Raw genomic sequence first — 21,606 nt, 5'->3', positions numbered from 1 at the left:
GGATGTCTTCATCACAAGACCATTGGAACTGACCTGAATCATCTTATTGTTGAGAAGAGCCATGTCTCAGAATTGATCATTGAATGATCTTGCTGTTGCTGTCAAATAATGTTCTCTTGATTCTACTCACTTCACTCAGCATCAGTTCATGTAAATCTCTCCAGGCCTCTCTGAATTCATCCTGTTGATGGTTTCTTATAGAACAATAATATTCCATATCATTCATATACCATAACTTATTCAGCCATTCTCCAACTGATGAGCATACACTCAGTTTCCAATTTCTTGCCACTACAAATAGGGCTGCCACAAACATTTTTGCACATATAGGGATATAGGCTCAATAGAAACTCTGCTGGATAAATGAGAGTATGCACAGTTTGAGACACCTTTGGGCATAGTTCTAAATTGCTCTCCAGAATGGTTGGATCAGTTCAGTGTATCAGTGTCCCAGTTTTCTTACATCCCATCCAGCAATCCTCATTATCTTTTCCTGTCATCTTAGCCAATCTGAGAGGTGTGTAAGTGGTACTTCAGAGTTGTCTTAATTTGCATTTCTCTGGTCAATAGTGATCTGGAGCATCTTTTCATATGATTAGACAAGGTTTCAATATCTTTATCTGAAAATTATCTGCTTATATCCTTTGACCATTTATCAATTGGAGAATGGTTTGAATTCTTATAAATTTGAGTAAATTCTCTATATATTTTAGAAATGACCTCATTTAATTTAGCTCTAGTCTTTTCATCTGAAATAAATGAAATTTATCTTTTTCATTGAATGTCCATCTTTTTTCCTGAAAGGTAATGCTCAATTTTATTGGATAATTGATTCTAGAAGGTAATCCACGTTCCTTTGCCTCTCAGAATATCAGATTCCGGGTGCTTTGATCCTTTAAAGTAGAAGCTACTAGGTCTTGAGTTATCTTGATTGTAGTTCCTCAATATTTAATTTGTTTCCTTCTGACTGCTTACAATATTTTCTCATTGATTTGATAATTCTGAAATTTAACTAGCTCTTTATAGTTTTTGTTTTGGGGTCTCTTTAAAGAGGTGATTGCTGAATTCTTTCAATTGCTATTTTACCCTGCTTTTAGGATGTCAGGGCAGTTTTCCTTATTTATTTCCTAAAAAATCATGTCTAGGCTCTTTTTGTCATCTTGGTTTTCAGGAAATCCAATAATTCTTAGATTCTCTCTCCTAGATCTATTTTCTTGGTTAGGTGGCTTTTTTTTTTTCAGTGAGTTATTTTACATTTTCTTCTATTTTTTTTTTTTTTCATTTTTTTGGTTTTGTTTGACTGATTCTTGAAATCTCATTAAGTCATTTATTTCCATTTATTCAATTCTAATTTTTAGTAAATTACTTTCTCCAGTCAGCTTTTTAAAATCTCCTTTTGCATTTGGCCACTTGAACTTTTAAATGAGATGTTTTGTTCATTGCATTTTTTCCATTTCACAAATTCTGTTTTTCAATGAATTGTTTTTTTTTTTTTTCATATCTATTTTGTAAGGAGTTATATGCTTTTTCCATTTCATCAAATCTATTTTTAAGGAGTTTTCTTCAGATAATTTCTGTTTTTCTTTTTCCAGATTCTCTTGCCATGTTCTCATTTCCTTTCCCCATTTTTTTCCTAACTCTCTTTTAAGCTCCTTTTTAATTCTTCCAAGAGAGCCTTATCAAATAGGACCAACTCATATAAATAACCCTTTGGGCTTCATCTGGAGATGATTTGTCTTTAGGATCCACAGAGTTTAAGGTCTTTTCTTTGCTTTCTCCATAAAAGCTATCTATCGTCAGTGGTTTGTTTATTTATTTATTTTTACTATTTTGCTCACATATATATATATATATATATATAGTTTTTTTTCATTTGAAGTATTATTTTAGTATTCTTTTTTAAAAATTTTGAATTCTAAATTCCTTTCCTCCATTCCTCCATATATATATATATATATATATATATATATATATATTAAAGATTGAGGTCTGCTCTCAAGGCAAAGGAGCGACAGATGCTTTGGGTTACCTAGGGCTGGTGCTGCTAACTGATTCCAGTGCTGGATAGGCATGATCAGGTCCCATATTTTCTTGGGGTTCAGAAGCTTATTATTTGCTTTGGCTTCTTGTTCTGAGTTCTTTGTGCCACATCTGCATTTGGCAGCCTCTCCCCTGCCCAATTGAGCCAAACCTTTTCTGAAGTTCTTCCAAAGAATTCTCTTCTGGAAATGCATTACACTACAAATATTTGTGGGTTCTATCATTTCAAAACCAATTTAGTGGCTTGATCTGGTATTGTTCTGAGGGACACTAGGAGAAGTTCAGATAAAGACATATCTATTATCAGACATCTTGGCTCTGCCCTTCAAATTATAGATAATTTTGCTGGATATGACATTTTTGGCTCCAGACCTAATTCTTTTATTTGTAGATAGATATAATTCCAAGACCTGTGGTCTTTTATTGTAGCTGCTGATAAGTCTTGTACAATTCTTATTGTAGCTCCAGCATTTTGAATTTTTTTTCTTGTTTTTTGGAAAATTTTCTCTTTGATCTTTGGGTTTCAAAATTTGTTAATAATATTGCTGTGTGTTTTCCACAAAGGATTTCTTTGAGGTGTTGATTGGTGGATTTTTTTCTATTTTTACTTTTCTCCATGTGAGAAAATTTTTCTTGGATTATTTCCTGCATGGTTGTGTCAAGGTTCCCTTTTTGGTCACAATTTTTTGGCAGTACAACTATTCTTATTTTTTATCTTCATGATCTGTTCTCCAGATCTGTCATTTTTCTTATGTTTCACATTCTGTTCTATTTTCTTGTTCTTTATAATCTGTTTTGTTATTTCTTAATCTCTCATCACTTCACTGGTTTCCTCTTGCCCAATTCTAATTATTTTTTTTGGGGGGGGTGTTAAATCACATGGAGATTATAATTTTTTTATTATAATTTTAACATTTTTTTGACAGTACATATGCACAAATACATTTTTTAAACAACATTATCCCTTGTACTCCCTTTTGTTCCGAATTTTTCCCCTCCTTCCCTCTACCCCCTCCCCTAGATGGCAGGCATTCCCATACATATTAAATATCTTATAGTGTATGCTTGGTACAATATATATGTGCAGAACCGAATTTTGTTGTTGTTGTTGTTGCTGCAAAAGAAGAATTGTATTCGGAAGGTAAAAATAATCTGGGCAGAAAAACAAAAAAAAAAATCCAAAAACAAAAAAATTGCTCACAGTTTACACTCATTTCCCAGTGTTCCTTTTCTGGGTGTAGCTAATTCTGTCCATCATTGATCAATTGGACCAATTCTAATTTTCAAAGAATTATTTCTCTGAGACTCTGTACTACTTAGTGTTTCTGTGAAGCTAGCCTGGACATGTTAGTACTTCAGACAGGTTAATCCCAAGCCCAGGTCTTTCTTCAGATCCTCTTGGATTGTCTCAGCAGGACCCCTGTTCTGACCCAAATCTTCTTGATTTTTTATCAGTATATGTTTGCCCTGAGGTGCAAATTTGTTCTATCTGTGGGAGAAATCAGGAGGTTTCTTCCCAGAATCCTCTGGAAACTACACTTTCAACCTAGTTCTTTGATCATAAGTCTGTAGAAGGAAACCCAACCTTGAAAAATGCTACACAAGAGAAAACCCTGTTTTAGAATACCTTTCCTCCAGAAGCAGTTCAATCTTTGATACTTTGACCTTTGCAGAAACATGTAAATATTTTAGTATTGAGTTAATCTCTGAGTATTCATTGAGGAGCAGAGTTACTAATCATTCATCCTTAGGGAATTATCACTTAGAAATATTGTAAAAATGAGGAAGACAGTTGACCATTTATGTTTCCAACTTGAAGCCAGCAGGCACTTTCCTCTTGCTAGAACTATATGCAAACTGTGTGGCAGAAGACAATTGCTAAATGGACCCCTCCCTTTGTACTCTTGGAGAATATATTCTTTCCTAGCTCAAGAGAATAGTAGATATGGAACTGATAAAACTTAGATGCAGGAAGATTTTGATCAGTATTCTCCCTTAGATACTTAGCTCAGCTTATACCAGTTTTCATCCTACATCTCTCTGTTTTTTCATGATTATATTTCTTTTCCCCTTTGTGGTTAAATTCTCCAAGAACAATATCTACAATCAACATATCCTTTCTTTTCACTATGGTCTGACTTCATCATTCAATATGAAATACTCTCTCCAAAGTTACTGATGATCCCTTAATTACCACATCTAATTTTCTTTCCTTAGTCTTTTGCAGTCTTTGAACATGGTTGATAATCTTTTTTAACTTGATCATCTCTTTTCTCTAGATTTTTATAACTGTTCTCTCCTGGTTTTCTTTGTAATTAGATAAGCACTCCTTCTTGACTGGCTTTTCATCTAGGTTGTGCCTGCTAACTATGGATGTGCCTTAAAGCTTTAGCCTGAATACTCTTTTCTTTTTCCTCTATCCAGTTTCATTTGGGAATCTCACAAGCTAACATCGATTGCTTCAGTGATCTTTTACATGCTAATGATTCTCAGATCCACTTTTCTAGCCTTTATTCCTCTCCCAGCCTCCGGTCTCCTATCTCCAGTTGCCTATTAGGCATCTCAAACTGATTGTCCTCTGGATATCTTAAACTCAATGTGTCTACAACTTAACTCATTATTTTTCTTTCAAACCATATCCTCTTCCTAAATTCCCTATTATTGTTGAGAGTGCGGACATCTCCCAGTCACTCAAGTTCAGATCTAACTAATCTCCTCAACTCCTCCCTCTCCCTCCCTCTAATCAAATCTGTTGCCAAGTTGTGAAAAGTCTTCCAATTCCAATTCTCTCACATATATCCTCTTTCCTCTGACATTGCTACCATCTTTCTGCAGGTCCTCATCACTTCCTGTCTGGAATATTGCAATAACCTGCTGATTGTTTTCCCTGACTCAAATCTCCCTCTGCTCTAGTCAATCCTTTAACTCACCTGGCAAATGGATCCTTCAAAGCACAAATATTACCATGACACTGTCCCATTAAACAAATGTCAATGACTCCCTATTTCTTCCACAATCAAATAAAAATCCCCTTTTTAGACTTTGAAATACTTTATAATCTTGCTCCCTTTTACTTTTCCAGTCTTCTTATACTTTTCTCCCATCTATGTATACAGTGACACTTGGTCTCTTTTTGTTGTTGATCAGACACTTTAGTCTACATGTATTTCAGTATATGTGTGTGCATTTATTGTCTTTCCTCTTAAAATGTAAATTTATATGAAGTATTGAATTCTTTGTATTTGTATTCTCAGTGCTTGTATATAGTAGATGATTAATGAATTTTGTTGTTCATTTGATTCATTTATGTTTGACTCTTTGTGACCCCGTTTGGTGTTTTCTTGGCAAAGACACTAGACTATTTGCCATTTGCTTCTCAACTCATTTTACAGATGAGGAAACTGAGGAAAATGAGATCAAGTGACTTGCCTAGGATCAAAGATAGTGTTTGTGGCTGAATTTGAACTCATCTTCCTGACTCCAGGCTTAGTATTCTATCCACTGCACCAGTAGCTGCTCTACTGGCCATCTTACTATTCCTCAAATGTGATACTCTATTTTCTGACTCCAAGCAGTTTCATTGTCTTTTCTCCATTACTGGAACTCTCTTTTCTTATCTTTTTATCCTGGTTTCTTTCAAGTCCCAACTAAAATCTCACCTTCTGCAAGCAGTCTTGCCTGATCCCTTTTCATGCTCAGAGAGACTCCTCTCTGAGATTATTTTCAATGTATCCTGTATATAATTTTGTTTGTACCTAGCTATTTCTACATTGTCTCCCCAATTAGATTGTAAGCTCCTTGAGAGTTGGAACTTTTTTGGCTTTATTTAATATATGTTAATTGACTTGACTTTCTAGCTATGTGACTCTAGGTAAGTTAAGTAACTTCTCTGGATCTCAGTTTTCTCAGAGTTTCCATCTCACATCCATCTGTATGAGGGGCTTGTATTTGATGTCTTTAAAGGCCTTTTCCAACTCTATATTCGTAGGAACTTAGCTTGCATTACTGCTGTACCTTTACTTCCTTTCTTGACTTCCTTTTGTTTGTGTGCGGTTTGCAGGCCATTTTGTTATCTTCTGGATGCCTGGGGGGGAGGGGAGGAGAAATACTTAGTTTGATTGAAGCAAGCTTCATATACTTGATTCATTCTTCTTTCTTTGAAAAATCCTTCCTACTAGCCAGTAGCTAGCCATCTTGGAGTTATTTCCTGAATCTCAATATAGTGTTATCTCATCATCATGCCTCTGGAGACTAATTTGGGTAAGTGACCATGTTCAGAAAACATAATTACTTTTCCAGAAACTTAGAAAGTGCCAAAATAATGTCCAAGTGAACAATTATAATTAGGGGTACAAATAATCATAACAGATGTGCAGAAAGCAATGATGATCCATTACTTAAATCAAAGGCAGGAATGTGAGCCATCTGCTTATGTGTACAATTAATTAGCTGGATGCCTTTCTTACTGTTAATTCCACAAACATTTATTAAATCCCTGCTGTGTGCATGCCGTTGTAGAAGGTATATTTTGATTTATCCCTGCCAATTTTTTCTAGTCCAACTTGGGGAGAAGAAAGAGGATGCAATATAGTATCTATGAACAAACAAACAACCCCCGCCCCCCCCCCCCAAAAAAAAGCCAGGAGAACAAAGCATTAGTGATGATGTAAAACACTTAGGATGAGCAGCTAAGTGGTATACCATATAGAGTGTTGGCCCTATACACAGGGAAGTCTCATCTTCTTGAGTTCAAATCTGGCCTCAAATACTTATTAGCTCTGTGACTTTGGGCAGGTCATTTAATCTTGTTTGCCTCAGTTTCCTTATCCGTAAAATGAGCCAGAGAAGCAAATGACAAACCACTTCAATATCTATGCCAAGAAAACTCCAAATGGAATTACAAAGAGTTGGGCAGGACTGAAAAACAACCAAACAGCAAAAACACTTAATATATAAAGTGCTGAGGAATATATTACCTAGTTTTAAGTGAAATCAGGGAGAATTTCTCAGAGGAAGTAGAATGAAAAAAGTATGCATTTTCAGAGAGAAAGCAGAGTTTATTATTAGGCAGAGAAAGAGAAAACATCAAAGGCATACATAGAAGGGGGATGACTGAGTTTTGTGCAAGGTATATAGAGAGGAGCTTTGGTGGCTTGTAAGAGTTATAATGGTATCCCAGAAAGAACTCTGGCTCAGAAGTCTGAAGACCTGAATTTTAATTCTACCTCAGACTCATACTATATGTGATGTGAAAGTTGGAGCAAATCAACTTTTTTGGGCTTTATTTTCTTCTTTTGTAAAATGTGAGGGTTGGCTTCCATGACTTCAAAGATTAATTCCTTTGTCTTGATCCTGTGAAGGAAAATGTCAGTGAAAGGCTTTTCCCTCCCAACAGTTTATCTCTGCTAGACCTTGGAAAGCCAGTTACATTCTTAAACAGAAGAGCAAGTGGTGAGATTTTTCTAATAATGGTGGCAGAATGAAGTGGGACAAGTATGGTCTGGAGACTGAGAGATTAAGTGAGAGAATATCATAGTAATTTGAATGTGATGAGCATGGCCTGGGATAAATTCTGGGATTCTGAATCTTGATTCTATCAGTAAATTATTGCTCTTGGGGATTATTGAACATGATGTTTTTCTCACTTATTGTGGACTAGACCTACTGTTAATTTCTTAGTGGGAAAGGGAGTGTATTTCTGTATCCTCCACTTGATGAGTAATACAGGAGTTTCTAAAATCAGGAGTATGTCTCTGACTGGCTTCCTTGCAGATGGGTGTCCTGGTTTTGCTCTTAGAATCATGCAAATGACAAAGGATTTCATTACTCCAGAAATAGTACAAGTCTGGACTGAAGACCACATAGAGTACAGTCCTCTGATCAGGGACTTACTACCCCTTATTGCTTTAGCTCTTTTCTCTTCCCATCTACTAGAAGAGAGAAGACTACTCCACAAGCCACCAGAAGCAGTTATTACCTCCCTCTACTCTCTCTTTAGCATAATAGTGAGTCTCCTTTCTTTTTTTAATAGTGAGTCTCTCAAAGTACCAGCACAAATCATAAGAGGTAGCTTGGTTATTTCTTCTGGACCTGATTCTTGTGCCCCCAATCCTTTCTCCCAAGATATTTCCCTGAAACAGTTCTGGATTTAGCTGTTTAGAAATTCCAGCCTTTGGTATCCACATATGGCTGGCTATTTTCTTGCCTGAGTAAATTTCAGCATTCCCTTTGTTCACTCTTAGATATTTATAGCTGAGGATTCTGTTTTTATTTATTTGTTTGTTCTTGTTTGTTTTTTGCTAAGGTGGGGAAGTAGAAAAAGTATGTAATGGGCATAGTATGTGCTGGAACACCTAAGAAATACAACATCCCTGTGAAAAACATTGCTAAATAATTCCAATACCACTTTTCATTTACAAAAGTGTGTTTATGTGTGTTTTAAGCTTTTTCAAAACATTTCAGTCTTGATCATCTCACTTTATGCCTGTAACAATACTATGAGCTGAATAGTACAATGATCATTTTCCCACATTTTGAAATCAGAAACATCAGGGACAAAACATAAAGAGATTTGGTTAACATAATGCAACCACTCCATGAGAACTGAGACTGTTCTGATTCCCTGTCAACTGATAAGAATATAGTGAGTGCCATGCGTAAGAATCACATTAAAGAAACAGGATGAAGTCCTTATCCACCAGAATATCACTTTTGAAGAATCTAGAATAGTCAACTATTTCTCATCTCTGTTTTTACCCCAACCTTTTCTGCTTCCTTTCCCCAAATCATATTGTAAAAGACACAAGCCATTTTAGCTTTCTTTTGAAGGGACAATTTTTTGTCATCTTATTTCTCATTTCCCACATTTCACTTTGTCTCCTCCCTTGTTTACATTTCTGTTATTTGATTTCTCCCACTCCCTTCCTTTTAAAATCTATTTATTTACAGTGGACACAGAGTATAAGCTTTTAAGCATATATATGTGGAGCAAATGAAACTCTTTTCTTTCTCCCCTTTCCCTTTTGACTTCCCCAAACTGAGGATCATAGATTTTAAAGAAAGGACTTAAAAGATCAGTTCAAATCTTCTTATTTTTCAGTGAAGGAAACTGAGACCCAGTGAGGTCAAGTGGTATCCATGGGGACAAAAGGTAATTGGCAACAAAGTAGACATTTGGAGCCATATCTTTGGCTCCAAATCCATTGCTTTTTTCACCATGCATCACTGCCTCAGCTTGCTATAATGGGAGGAAGAGTGCTGGCTTGAGAAGCAGGAGAATCTTACATTTACTTTGACATATATTATGTTACCATGGACAAGTTATTTAACTTTTAATGCTTCAGGCACTTCTCTGTAAGTTATAGACAGTTGTTGATAGCAGTGGAAAGGTTTTTCATTCCAGAGAATTCCTCACAGAGATGAAATCACCATTCTAAATAAGATTAAAATCCTAGCTACCATATATAAAAAAGTATGAAACATTTAAAGAAATAACATCATGGTAAAAATTAAATATCTTGATCAAAGTACAACTCTTTTTCTTATTTAGTCTATCTTTGGTTTTCTTATTTTTCTTTATAGTAAGCTTTTGTAGTCTTTCCAGCTGTATTCTCAGTTCTTCCTAGCAATTTTAAAACTTAATTTGGATTGACCCTTTGTCAGATTTCCCATCTCTAATTCTCCCATGACCATTCTCAACACATGATATTGCTTCCAATTGACATTAAAAGTCCTTTATAACATGTTCCCAACATGCTTTTTAAGCTTTATTTTCCACTACCATCCTATACTTCAGCCTCGTGTAATGCTTGCTCTATTCTGCATTTTTGTCCTGTTCCATTCCATTCCATCAATCTTTTTTTTTCTTTTTTTTTTTAATTAAAATTCTATGACAAATCTTAAGGCTCAGATAAATATCACTCCCTCCATACAGACTTTACTTTTACTAGATTATAAGCTTCTTGATGGGAAGATAGAGTATTTTCCTCAGTTGGAAAGTAACCTTTATGTAAGGTATTATTGACATAGTCACAGAAGACCCAGAATGTAATCACAAAATATTAATGAGGCGTTAAGCCAATTCTAAAATTGTGATTGAGCCCGGATCTCTTTAAGAGGTATGAACACTCTCATATTGAGTCTAGAATGGAATGACAATGAGAAAACAAATTAGTTATTCATTTGGGAAATTTAAATAGTGAAGTCCTGAAGTGTTCAGAGTAATCAATGATTAGAGCAGCTGTGAAGTAAAACTTCTATAGGGAGAGATAGAAGCTTTATCTCTTTCTTCTTTCATCATTAGTATTGACATCTAGTAGTAAAATAAAGAATATTCCATACAGAATTTTAAAGTAGAGACCTTTAAAGTAGAGAATTTTTCTCACTTCTATTCATTCCTCTTATTGCCCATGTGCTTTGAAGAGAAGCTACTTGACTAAGTAAGAGACTCTATATTCATTAATGAACAAAATGAGAAACAATATGTCCAGTAGTGAGCAGAAATACTCTGTTTTACACAAATATAAATTGGGGAAAAAACAGCATGATTCCTGGCAATTCCTGGATATAACACTAAAGAGATTTTTTGGATTCCAGCATGAGGATTCTATGAAGAGAGAAAGAACTTGTTGGTTATAGTAACAGGAACTGTGAATTTCCTTTGCTATACTTTCCTTGGACACTGTATATATTTTAGGAGAGTATATCTCAAGCTTATGAAGGAAATGTCTTATGACTCCTGCTCCTACTGTGCCATCTGAGTATCTCTGATAATATCAAATTGAATTTATTGGCAGATTGTTAGTGGGAAACACATTAGGCTCATAAACTGTAGCATTAGGAGTGCAGACTCAAAAGGTCCAGATTCTAGGATTAACCCTGGAACCTGAAGTGTCAGCATTCTCTAGGTGCTCAATTAATAAGTACAAGTTGGGGGAAAGGAGCTGTTGTGCTTATAATACAGTACCTTGAATGCTTGGCTTGAAGATAGGGATGAAATTCTAATTTAGACACTTATTAGCTATGTGACTATGGGCAAGTCACTCTGAGTTACAACATGATCATTTGTAAAACTCTGGATGATAATGCTTATATTACCTCACAGAGTTGTTATTATGAGCAAAATTCTTTGTAAATTTTAAAATATTATGTAGATGTGATTGTTTTTACTTTTATATACTTCAAAAATCCTAGTACTGCGTCTTGAATGTAATTGGTTTTCCATAAATATTTTTTAAAAGATTGAATGAATGAGTGAACAAATGAATGAGCTACACAATATTTCTTCACTAGAAACCCACCCACTCATTGATTCAAACCAGTGAAACCTTTCCATGTTAGATTTCATAAAAATCCTGTGAATTAGTCTTCTTCTCCATCAAATCATAAATTCTTGGTTTGTGTGCATGTGTATGAATTGTTCACAGTATCCCAGATTTCCTCCTTTTTACTGCGAGTTGGCTTTGGGTTAATGACAGCAGAGCTGAATCGGAAGAGAGGATCATGTGGAAATGGTACATGAATGCATGTGTGCATGTGTGTGTGTATATGCACACACATTGATGCATATTTATATGTGTGTAGATATATCTATATAAATATCCACATATCAGAGCCCTTAAGAATATTTAGGACCATAAGTTCTAGAGCTAGGAGGACCAGTATCCTCATTATAATGAAATCAAATGATAGAATAGATACGCTATTGTTATTCAGACCTTTAATCATAGGTGATTCTGTGACTGCTCCGACCATAGCACTTTGGCCCATTTATCCTCCATTCTCCATTATCTTTACATTCATGTTCATTACATCTATGACACTATCCACCTTATCCTCTGCCATCCCCTTTTCTTTTTGCTTTACATCCCCCTCTATACCAGGGTCTTTTCTAGTGAGTCCTGTTAGGTGGTCCCATTGTTTGAGTTTCAACTTGAGTAAATTTGAGCTTCCAGTGAATAGCCTGAATTAATTTTTTTTAAGTATTGATTGATTTAATCTCTTTGCTTTCCAAAGGATTTTCAAAAGTCTTCTCTAGCACCACAATTCAAATATCAATAATGTGGCAATATGTACAAGTTGTTATTAAAAAGTCAGTTCTAATTACTATTTTACAGATGAAGAAACTGAATCTCAAAGAAATAAAGTGAAGTGTACAAGATTATACAGGTGTGAGAGCTAGAATAAAAACTGGAATTTTCTGACCTAAATCTAGTGCTCTGATCACTATACCATGCATGCCTTTGCTTTGTGAAGAGTGCAGATAATTGAGACTTGCAGTGCTTTTGTTAATATAAACTCCCAGGACCCAATCTCCTTTATTGTAGAAATCTCTACTAAATATAACTTAGACTTCCTAAAGGCCTAATGCAAAATCCTTCAGACAAAACTTTCAATGAAATCCATGGGTTTTTTGCTCTCAGAAAGTGACAAGATGATGCAATTTACTCATTTCAAAGCCAAATGAAGAGCTCTCAGGTTCTAGACAGATACTTGGATGATAAAGCTGAGGCTGGTGGTTTGATTAATAATGACTTCCTCTTAGGAAGACTAGCACCAGAGATTAGTAAATTCAAGGAAAGAGGGGAATGGTGGGGAATGGTTAGATAAGAGAGTATTTATCATTCTGAAACTTCTGAATTTTCATCACTCAGAAACTTACTGGATGTGACAAAGGCAGAAACCAAAAACCAAATTTTGGGGGGCCCTAAAAAGAAGAAAGAAAACTTCTCAGGGGCATTGTTTCCCAACCAAATGCAGGATTTGTTTGACGTTAGATTTATAAACACAAAGAAAGTGGATTACTTTAAGCAATTTTCCTAATCTCCTTCAAATGATTGTTTTCTTAGGAAACTCCAGATATGCTTTTCCATTATATTAATGGATTAATAAGTAAATGGGAATGCTACAAGTTTTTCCCCATTGCTGGTCACAAACACTTTTATGCATAGTAACATTGTAGTTCTGAAAATTAATCACTGGAATCACAAGTGATTTGGTCAGTAAGCTGACAGTCACATTCCAACTCTGCAAAGAACACATGCTTGTGTGGAAAGCATATAATAGTAACTAACTCATATTTTCTGCTGCATTAAACAAGCCTAAACTAAAAGTTTAAGCAATGGAAGAAAAGCAAATGATATTTAAGCTTCAGTGAATCACTTCCAATAAAATGCAGTGAGCCAAATTATTCAATTATGCAGTGGTGCAGTTATGCATTTCTTTTATCAATTGTTCTATGTGGGAAGTTTGTGTTTAAAATCATTCCCAATTAAAAATAATAAAAATATTAAATGACTATAGCAAATCCAGAAAATTGGTATTAACAGAATCATACTTTCCCCCCTTAGTTTCAATAAACTCCTGGGGCAAATAGGATCATAGCTTCAAGAGATTTAGTGCTAGGAAGAGATGAATCTCAGCTTGTATATTCTTTTTCCTCTCTGGATTTTTTGTGTCACAGACAGTTCAGGCTTTATGTAAATTTGCATTACACAAATTCAAGAAAGAATTCTAAAAGAAATTCTAATGAAGGAGGACTTTGAATAAAGATTTGATTGAGCTGCTAGCTGCAAAGATTGCAGAAGAAGAAAGGGAGCAACCTTGAAGGTTCAGAACACTTTGTAGTTATGTGACCCTGGACACAAATCACTTAATCTCTTGGTGCCTCAGTTTCCACTTCTGTAATATGAGGATAATAATAGCACCTACGAGAGGACACATGCTAAATATTCTGTAATCTTTTAAAGATTATATAAATATTAGTTATTTTATTAATATTTCTTAGCTTTTTGCTGTATACACATAAATACATGCATACATATATATGTACATGTTGGTTTTCCTCTTAAAATGCAAGTAATATGGATTATTTTATTCATATGCTTGTATCCTCAGTTTCTAACACAATATATATTAGTGCAGTTAATGAATTTTGTTGTTCATTTTAGTCATGTCTAATTCCTTACATCCCCATTTCCCCGCAAAGATGCTGGAGTACTTTGCCATTTCCTTCTCCAGTTCATTTTATGGATGAGAAAACTGAGGCAAACAGGGTTAAATGATTTGCTCAGTATCATATACAGCTAGTAAGTATCTGAGGTCAGATTTGAACTCACAAAGATGAGTTCCTAACTCCAGATTTCACATTCCATCTACTGTATGGCTTAGCTGCTCTAATCAATGAATACTTGTTGATTGATTGGAGGCTATTTAATCAACCTTCTTTCCATTTCCTTCCAGATGGAAATCTGAAGCAGAGAGCAATTAAGCAACTTGCTCAGGTTGACCCAACTAATAAATGGCTAAAGTGGAATTAGAACCCAGGTCCTGATTCTAAACTCAATGTATTTTCTTTATTATGTCATGCTGCCTTTTGTCATAAATTCCCTTATTCTAGATGTACCTTCAGAATTTACTCTATCTAATTTAGTATTGTGTCCTAATAAATACCTTAAAGTTTGAAGAAACCAGTCAAGATATGAAAGACTAGGCAATAAATTTTATTCTCAAAAATTATGTCCACGTATTCTTATTTGTGGCTCCTTGATCAGAGCAAAACCCTGAAGGCTGTTCACTTGAAAGAGGCAAAACTTCTGAGTGAATTGAAGAAACCATTATCTATTTTCTTTTGAAAAATACTATACAAATAGCTCTTTACTTTAGCTACAGACTCAGATGGGATTATTGGAGTTCCAAAAACCTTTCTCTCTAAATATTATCTTTTCATAGGTAATTTGGTATGAGGAAGAGAGCTCTAGATCTGGATTCAAATCTAGGCTTTACTATTTTTTTCTATTCTTTTCCCTTCACTAGTCTGTCTCAGTTGACTTTGGGTGATGGACTAGCTGAGGTTTAGGATCCTCCTGGTTCTAAATCTTCTGATGTCAGTAATTAAGATAATTGTTATCACTTTTCCCTTCTGTTCACCCCAATCTAGAATTTTGGATACTTCACATTTCAAAAATTGTGGTAGAGAATTCTTTGAAATTATTGGGAGAGGGAAGTAGATTCTCTTAACGAAGCCCCAGAAGGAATGTGTTTCTCTGGCATATGGTGCTATTCTCTGTAGAAATATTTTTAGTGTTCTGAGAGGGGGAAAAGTGTGGATAATATTGTTGTTCATTTACAAGGGCCACTGCATTTCAGAAGATACAAGAAAAATGTTCATAACTAATAATGCTTTTCAAATAGCTTGATGTTGTTAATGTTGTTAATATTGTAAAAAGGAAAACATGAAACAACTGTACTATAGGTAGGGTATTGCTATATAGCAATGTAAAAAATGAATGTAAAAAGATGCTATAATATTTAAAAACAGATATGTGTGAGCCTAAATCACTGGCTGGTTTTGCTTCAGGCCATAAAATCATTAGTTATATTTCAGAGAATTACTGCTCAGAAAGGTTTTCTCTGTTTCTGTTAGAAAATTAGATAGTTTTCTATAGATTAAACTAGAGTTCCAGTCCAGTCCTCTTTTAAGTACCTACTACAGGTACTTAAGTACCTACTACAGGATTTAAGATTAAAAGAGGAAGAAGTGAAGTGACAAAGATTTTACATTCCGGTATGGTAAGAGGCATGTAAAATATTTACTTAGAGAAGTACACACACACACACACACACACACACACACACACACACACACACACACACACACACATACACACACAGAGGGAATATAGAATGAGAGATGACCTTGAAGGGAGGGGGATTAACATCTTTATTCTGACACCTGTTGGCTTTGTGACCTTGGGCAAGTCATTAAATCTCTCATTACTTCAGGTAACTCTCCAAGACCATAAAATGCATAAAACGGTCTATTTTGGAGTTCTTGTCTACAGCAACAAAATCCCAGATCCACACCAAAAATAATAAGAAAAATAAAAAACAAAGACTAAACACCATATAGGTGATGGTGTTCATAGTTTGTGAAAGGTGAAAATGACTGTAGAGATCATTTAATCTAAGTAGATCTTTTGAAGAGAAAACTGAGGATAAGAGATTGCTTAAATGATACAATTTCACATTGTCAAGAGGGGCCTCTCACTGTTTTTTAAAAATACTTCCTCTTCCTCTACCAACTAGCTGATATCTGAAATTCTATAATTAAAGACCGTTTACTTTTGTATTAGAATCTATTAAAATGCAGAGTTTACTCACTTGAAGTATTAAACTTTATCAATTACTCATTTATATATTTGAGGGAAGGGGGATTTCAGTTTCATTCAAAAAGAGGTTTCCATTAGGGGATGTAGGGAGTAGGTGAGAAACTGCATTAGGTATAAAGGAGATGGAAAGGAAGAAAGAGGAAGCTGGCCTCTAACATGTAGTCCCACTGAACTCTAATAGTACTTATTTACTTACAAGTTTAAGTAAGACAAGTGACAATGGATGCTTGACAAGCAGAATAGTAGACTTCCATTCATTTGACCAGCAATCTCATCTCTTTGTTGCTGTGGATTGTTGGTTTTTTTTTTGAAAGGGTAACCAAAAAAACTTGTTAAAGTAATCTGTGTGAATGCATACACATATATGTATATAGAATATGTTTGTATACATATATATTTAAAACATAATCATTTGTATATATATACAAATGATTATGTTTTAAACTTATTTATAAGGTTCAATAGATGTCAAGCATATTGACAGGAGTGAAAGCATTTGTACATGTACCTAATATTTCCAGAAGCAGTACTGGCTTTAGAGTTTTTGATGGAATGATATTTATACAGGAGACATTTCTTATTCTTACACCTAACTTTAATTTGATAAACATTTCTTAAGCACTTATTATGTGCAAAGCACTTTGGTAGGGTCTAAAAATAATGAAAAATCAGCTCAAAGTGACTAGGATGAGAGGGTATATTTTATCATAGCTGGGTTTGCACTTTATATTGATGTTCTAGAGCTCTTTTGGAAGACTGACAATTATTTGTAGAATAAGAAATTGCTTGTCTTTAAAGGTTAGATATTTATCTACCCTCTGAAATAGAGGACTTAACTAATTTTCTTTCAAGAAGTCTCTTCTAGCCTTTCATGACTAATAACTGGGTGGTTAGTTGTGGTTACTTGAGTCAACATTAAGATCTATCTTGGTTTCTGGCAAAGATGGAAGCCAGAGCTTGGTAACTATGGTATGACTTTTCCAGAATTATTGACTGTCAAAAAGAAGACTTCAAAGCTTCTTCCCTCTTGGCTCCTGCTCTAGAATTAAACTCTTTGAGGTCAGGAACTGCTTTGGTTTTATGTCTGTGTCTTTAGTGCCTGACACGTAGGTATTTAATAAATGCTTTGTAAATTGAATTAAATATGGCTGATATAGAATGGGATGTTCACTCAGTGGGACATTTGTGGGAAGCACTTTCAGTGTGGAAAACCATGGTTTCAGAAGAATTATACTTTGTGTGTGTCTCACACTGCTCTTTTCTTCTTCCACAGGGAATCAGCAGTTTGTTTAGCTCATTGAAAGTTGTTCGACTTCTACGTCTAGGACGAGTAGCCCGCAAGTTGGATCACTACATTGAGTATGGAGCTGCAGTCCTCGTCCTGCTGGTGTGTGTGTTTGGATTGGCAGCCCACTGGATGGCCTGTATCTGGTACAGCATTGGAGATTATGAGATCTTTGATGAGGACACAAAAATGATCCGTAACAACAGCTGGCTCTACCAGTTGGCTATGGATGCTGGGACTCCTTACCAGTTCAATGTGTCTGGCCTGGGGAAGTGGGAAGGTGGCCCCAGTAAGAATTCTGTCTACATCTCTTCCCTGTACTTCACCATGACCAGCCTCACCAGTGTGGGGTTCGGGAACATTGCCCCCTCCACAGACATAGAGAAGATCTTTGCAGTCGCTATAATGATGATTGGCTGTAAGTACTAGAAGTGCTCTGTTTGTGATTTTATGTTTGCTCACACCTTCAGATTAATGGATATAAGGCTGTGGCTGGGGTAGTGATGAAAAATGTGTTTTTGTACTAGTGAAAGAAAAAAAAAACTAGGAAAAAAAATCTGATGTTGAGCTGTAAAGTATCATGTTGACTAATAAACATGGATAGATTGAGGAACAGCCCTAACATTTGATGAGGAAGTTTGAATTCTAATTAATGGTCCAGCTGTTGTTCTTTACATCATGATCACCATCACCCCACAGAGGGTAACAAACATTTCTGGTGATTGAATTTTGGCTGGAAGGAGGCTTGTGAAGAGTGGAAATGACTTCTTTTGGGAAGGGTCATGCATCTGAGAGACTGGGACTTCATTTGTAAAATAATCTCGATATAGCAGCACTTAATGGATCTAATCAGTCAACATGGTTTCTGGGATCTTGATGTGACTCCACTGCGGACTAGAAAAGAACTACTCCATTAGAGTGTGGATGTGGAAAGTACTTTGATGAAAACCTTTGGAAAATAGAGGCTCTGTAGCCATAAAGACATTCCATTTGGTTCATTATTCTCAAAGGGGGACTTGCTAGTAAATAGCTCAGTCAACCAGAGAAAAACTGGACTGCAACAGCTGCACTTCATGGAAATTTTGGACTCAGTGTTTGCATAAGGAAACCTAGCAAGCTATACCCATTCAGATCCTATAATAGGCAGTGTGTGGATTTTACTATACCCCCACCCCAATTCTCCCTTATGTCTCCTTTCACCTCCTGTTTGCAGCCTTCTCCTCAGCAGAGTCTAACGATGAGCTTTTTATAGCAGGCTCAGTCCTAAAGCCCTTCACTGGAGAAGCTGAAGCAGCATTGGCTTTAGAGTATTTACAGAAAATGTCTAAAGGGGTAATTGATTTGTGGGAAGCCTGTGCCAGAGATGCTTTTGAGTTTACTCCTTATTTCAAAACGGGTCTTAATAGAGTTGATTGCCTGACCATGGGAAGCAGCACTAAGCATCTGTGGGTGGCTAATTGGTTCGACTTAATTAGAACTCGGAGGTGTTTTCTCATGTTGCATAAAAAGGATTTAAGACCCTTGTTCTTCAGAAACGATTTCTGGCTTAATAGCACCTGTTTATGAGGCAGTCCTCACAACATTTTCTTTATTCTTACAGAGGTTCAGAGCATGGAATAGAAGGAGTCCCACTCGTTAAGGGACAATCACTATTCTCTAATAGAAGAGAACAATCAGGCCCATTGATTGATATATCATTATTTAAAATTGAGAAATATGTCAATGAGTAAGAGCTAGTCAGGGAAGTGTTGGGAAGAAAAAAAAATGCTTGATTAGGCCCATTAAGTGCTGCTATATCGAGATTATTTTACAAATGAAGTCCCAGTTTCTCACAAGCATGTCCCTTCAGTTAATAGTTAATACAAGGAGGCTTTCTAATTCTCAGCAATTCTCTTAGGCTGAAGAGAAGAGAAATGTGGAAGCATCAAAGATTGGGGAGAGCAAGTGGATCTGTACTGATAACCTGTGTATAGATTTAAAGATTTGGTTTCCCCCCAAACAATCTGATACAAACAGGGATATATCCTGTCATGTATCAGTCATTTAGTTGATAACATTTCTTAGTAACTGCCTTTCTTCTTTTTCATCTCTCCTAGAATTAGACAAATGTAGAAATGGTTATAGAGTTGTTTAAAAAGGGAGATTCCAATGTTAATTGTTGGTGTGTTTTACATATCCTATTAGGATATAAGAGTGTTTAAAATGTAGATTTTTTGTAACTGTTCATGTAGATGTTCCCTAGAAAAAGCTTCCTCAAAGATACACTATTGCCATCCTTCCTGAAACATTGCCAACTTTGGTATAATGTCTCAACAAGTTCAATATGCCTTGATGTAGTGCCTACAATGTGCTTTGGATTGTCTCAGTGATTGTCAGCTTTTGTTAGGATTGCCTTAAGTTCAGAAAAAATGTCCAGCCATGTAAATAGGAGAGTGCTTCCTACAATATGCCTTCATTAAAGTTTTCTCAAAACATTAATATTTTGGGAGTGCTACATTTATCTCTCTAGTGGAGAGGAGTTAACTTTTTGTTTTCATAGTATACTATCTTTACTAAAAAACATAACTAGATCCAACAATGCCCTAAAAAAAACTATTAACAATACAATTTTATTCCCAATTCTTGGTGTACCAAAGTTGTAATAAGCAAAGGGAGAAAGAGAGATTTTGATAAGATTTAGTTGTAACCTTATGGAGCTTCTGATCTAGGAGGATGATAGCAAGTATGCATAGTTAATTATAATCTATAATATTAACTGATGATTATATTACAGAGAACAAAGAAAGTGTTGTGGATTTAAGACTCTTGTTTTCCCAGAAATCTTTTCTGGCTTACTATGTGTGAACCAGAAAAGATTATGATCAACTAAAGACTTCACAAAGAAGATACTATTAGAGCTGTAAATTAAAGGATGAGTAGGAACTCAGCAGACAAAGAAAGGATTAGTGGAAATTCTAGGCATGCTATACTTAGAAAAAATCAAGAAGAAAAGGACCTATATGTATAAAAAGAGATATGTTTAGTGTAGTTAAAGAGTGAAAACCAGGAATGTGCTTGGCTATTATAGCTAAACAAATTTTGAAATATGAATTTAATGGGATATTATTATTCCATAAGAAATGACAAAATGGACAGATTCAGAGGAATTTTGGACAATCTTTGTGAAAGGAAGAAAGGAAAATAGGGAGGAAGGAAAGGATATAGGATTATAGGATAGGTATAGGAAACAATGATCAAAGGTAAAAAAGCACAGGAGTTATTTTAAAGATTGTGACTTGCAGTTTTAGATTAGATTTTGCTCCCTTATGACATTTGGCATGAGTTGAATTATGCAAAGTGAATTCTACTACCACCTTCTTAGGTAACATTGATTCACAGAACTAATTATCACTCACAAAATTATATAAATAGATTCAAAGTCTTATAAAGTTTAGGTTGAGGAATAACTCTTCCTTTTCCCCAATTTTTACTTTACATATTGTGGGGAAATGGTTTTTGTACTCCTTCTTGTCTCATTAATGGATAATCACCATTCAGGATATAGATTTCTGAAGCCTTTTACTGCTTCTCTTAGAGTGTGAAGTCTGGCTTTTATTTGTTTCAGTGTTTCTTACTTGCTTCTACAAGGGATGTAGAGAAACAGAGAGGGCAGGAGAAAGCAGAGGTATCCAGCTTTGCTCCTTGTTCTCAGTTATGGTAAAATATTTGGTTACTGAGATAATGATTTAATGGTTAACATGAAGTGTCACAGGTGCAGTGGATAGAGCTCTAGACCTGAAACCAGGAGGACCTAAGTTCAATGTAGTCTCAGACACCTACTAGTTATGTGATCCTGGGTAAATCTAGGTTAAAAAAATAAAAGAAAAAAATAAGGTATCATGGTGGATCATAGAAATTGATGATTATATTCCTTAGTTGACTTCTAACCAAATGTAGATTAATTATGTACTTCCTGTCTTGGAATTATTTGGCTGTTTCATGTGTATATACTACTTCTTGCATGGTGGATCTCATACTTTACATGTCCTCTGACTCCCACAGACTTCTGAACAGCATAGTTCTGGATATGTAATAATTGTTCCATAACTACTTGTTGAATGAATAATGAGAAAA

At 35.3% G+C, this 21,606-nt stretch overlaps 1 protein-coding gene across 9 annotated transcripts in view; it reads left to right on the top strand.

The window, feature by feature from the left end:
• KCNH1 (potassium voltage-gated channel subfamily H member 1) overlaps window positions 1–21,606 on the top strand; it is a 610,670-nt gene that overhangs the window by 245,655 nt on the left and 343,409 nt on the right. For all 9 annotated transcript variants that reach the window (XM_074309074.1, XM_074309077.1, XM_074309078.1 and 6 more), the window contains one exon: window positions 17,482–17,911. In XM_074309074.1, the coding sequence (XP_074165175.1) occupies window positions 17,482–17,911 (430 nt within the window). The remainder of the gene's footprint in view (window positions 1–17,481; window positions 17,912–21,606) is intronic.

The sequence above is a fragment of the Sminthopsis crassicaudata genome, chromosome 4 (assembly GCF_048593235.1).
Source record: "Sminthopsis crassicaudata isolate SCR6 chromosome 4, ASM4859323v1, whole genome shotgun sequence".
Classification (NCBI taxonomy): domain Eukaryota; kingdom Metazoa; phylum Chordata; class Mammalia; order Dasyuromorphia; family Dasyuridae; genus Sminthopsis; species Sminthopsis crassicaudata.
Note: the sequence above shows the minus strand (reverse complement) of the source record. Positions and strands in the feature narration are given on the sequence as shown.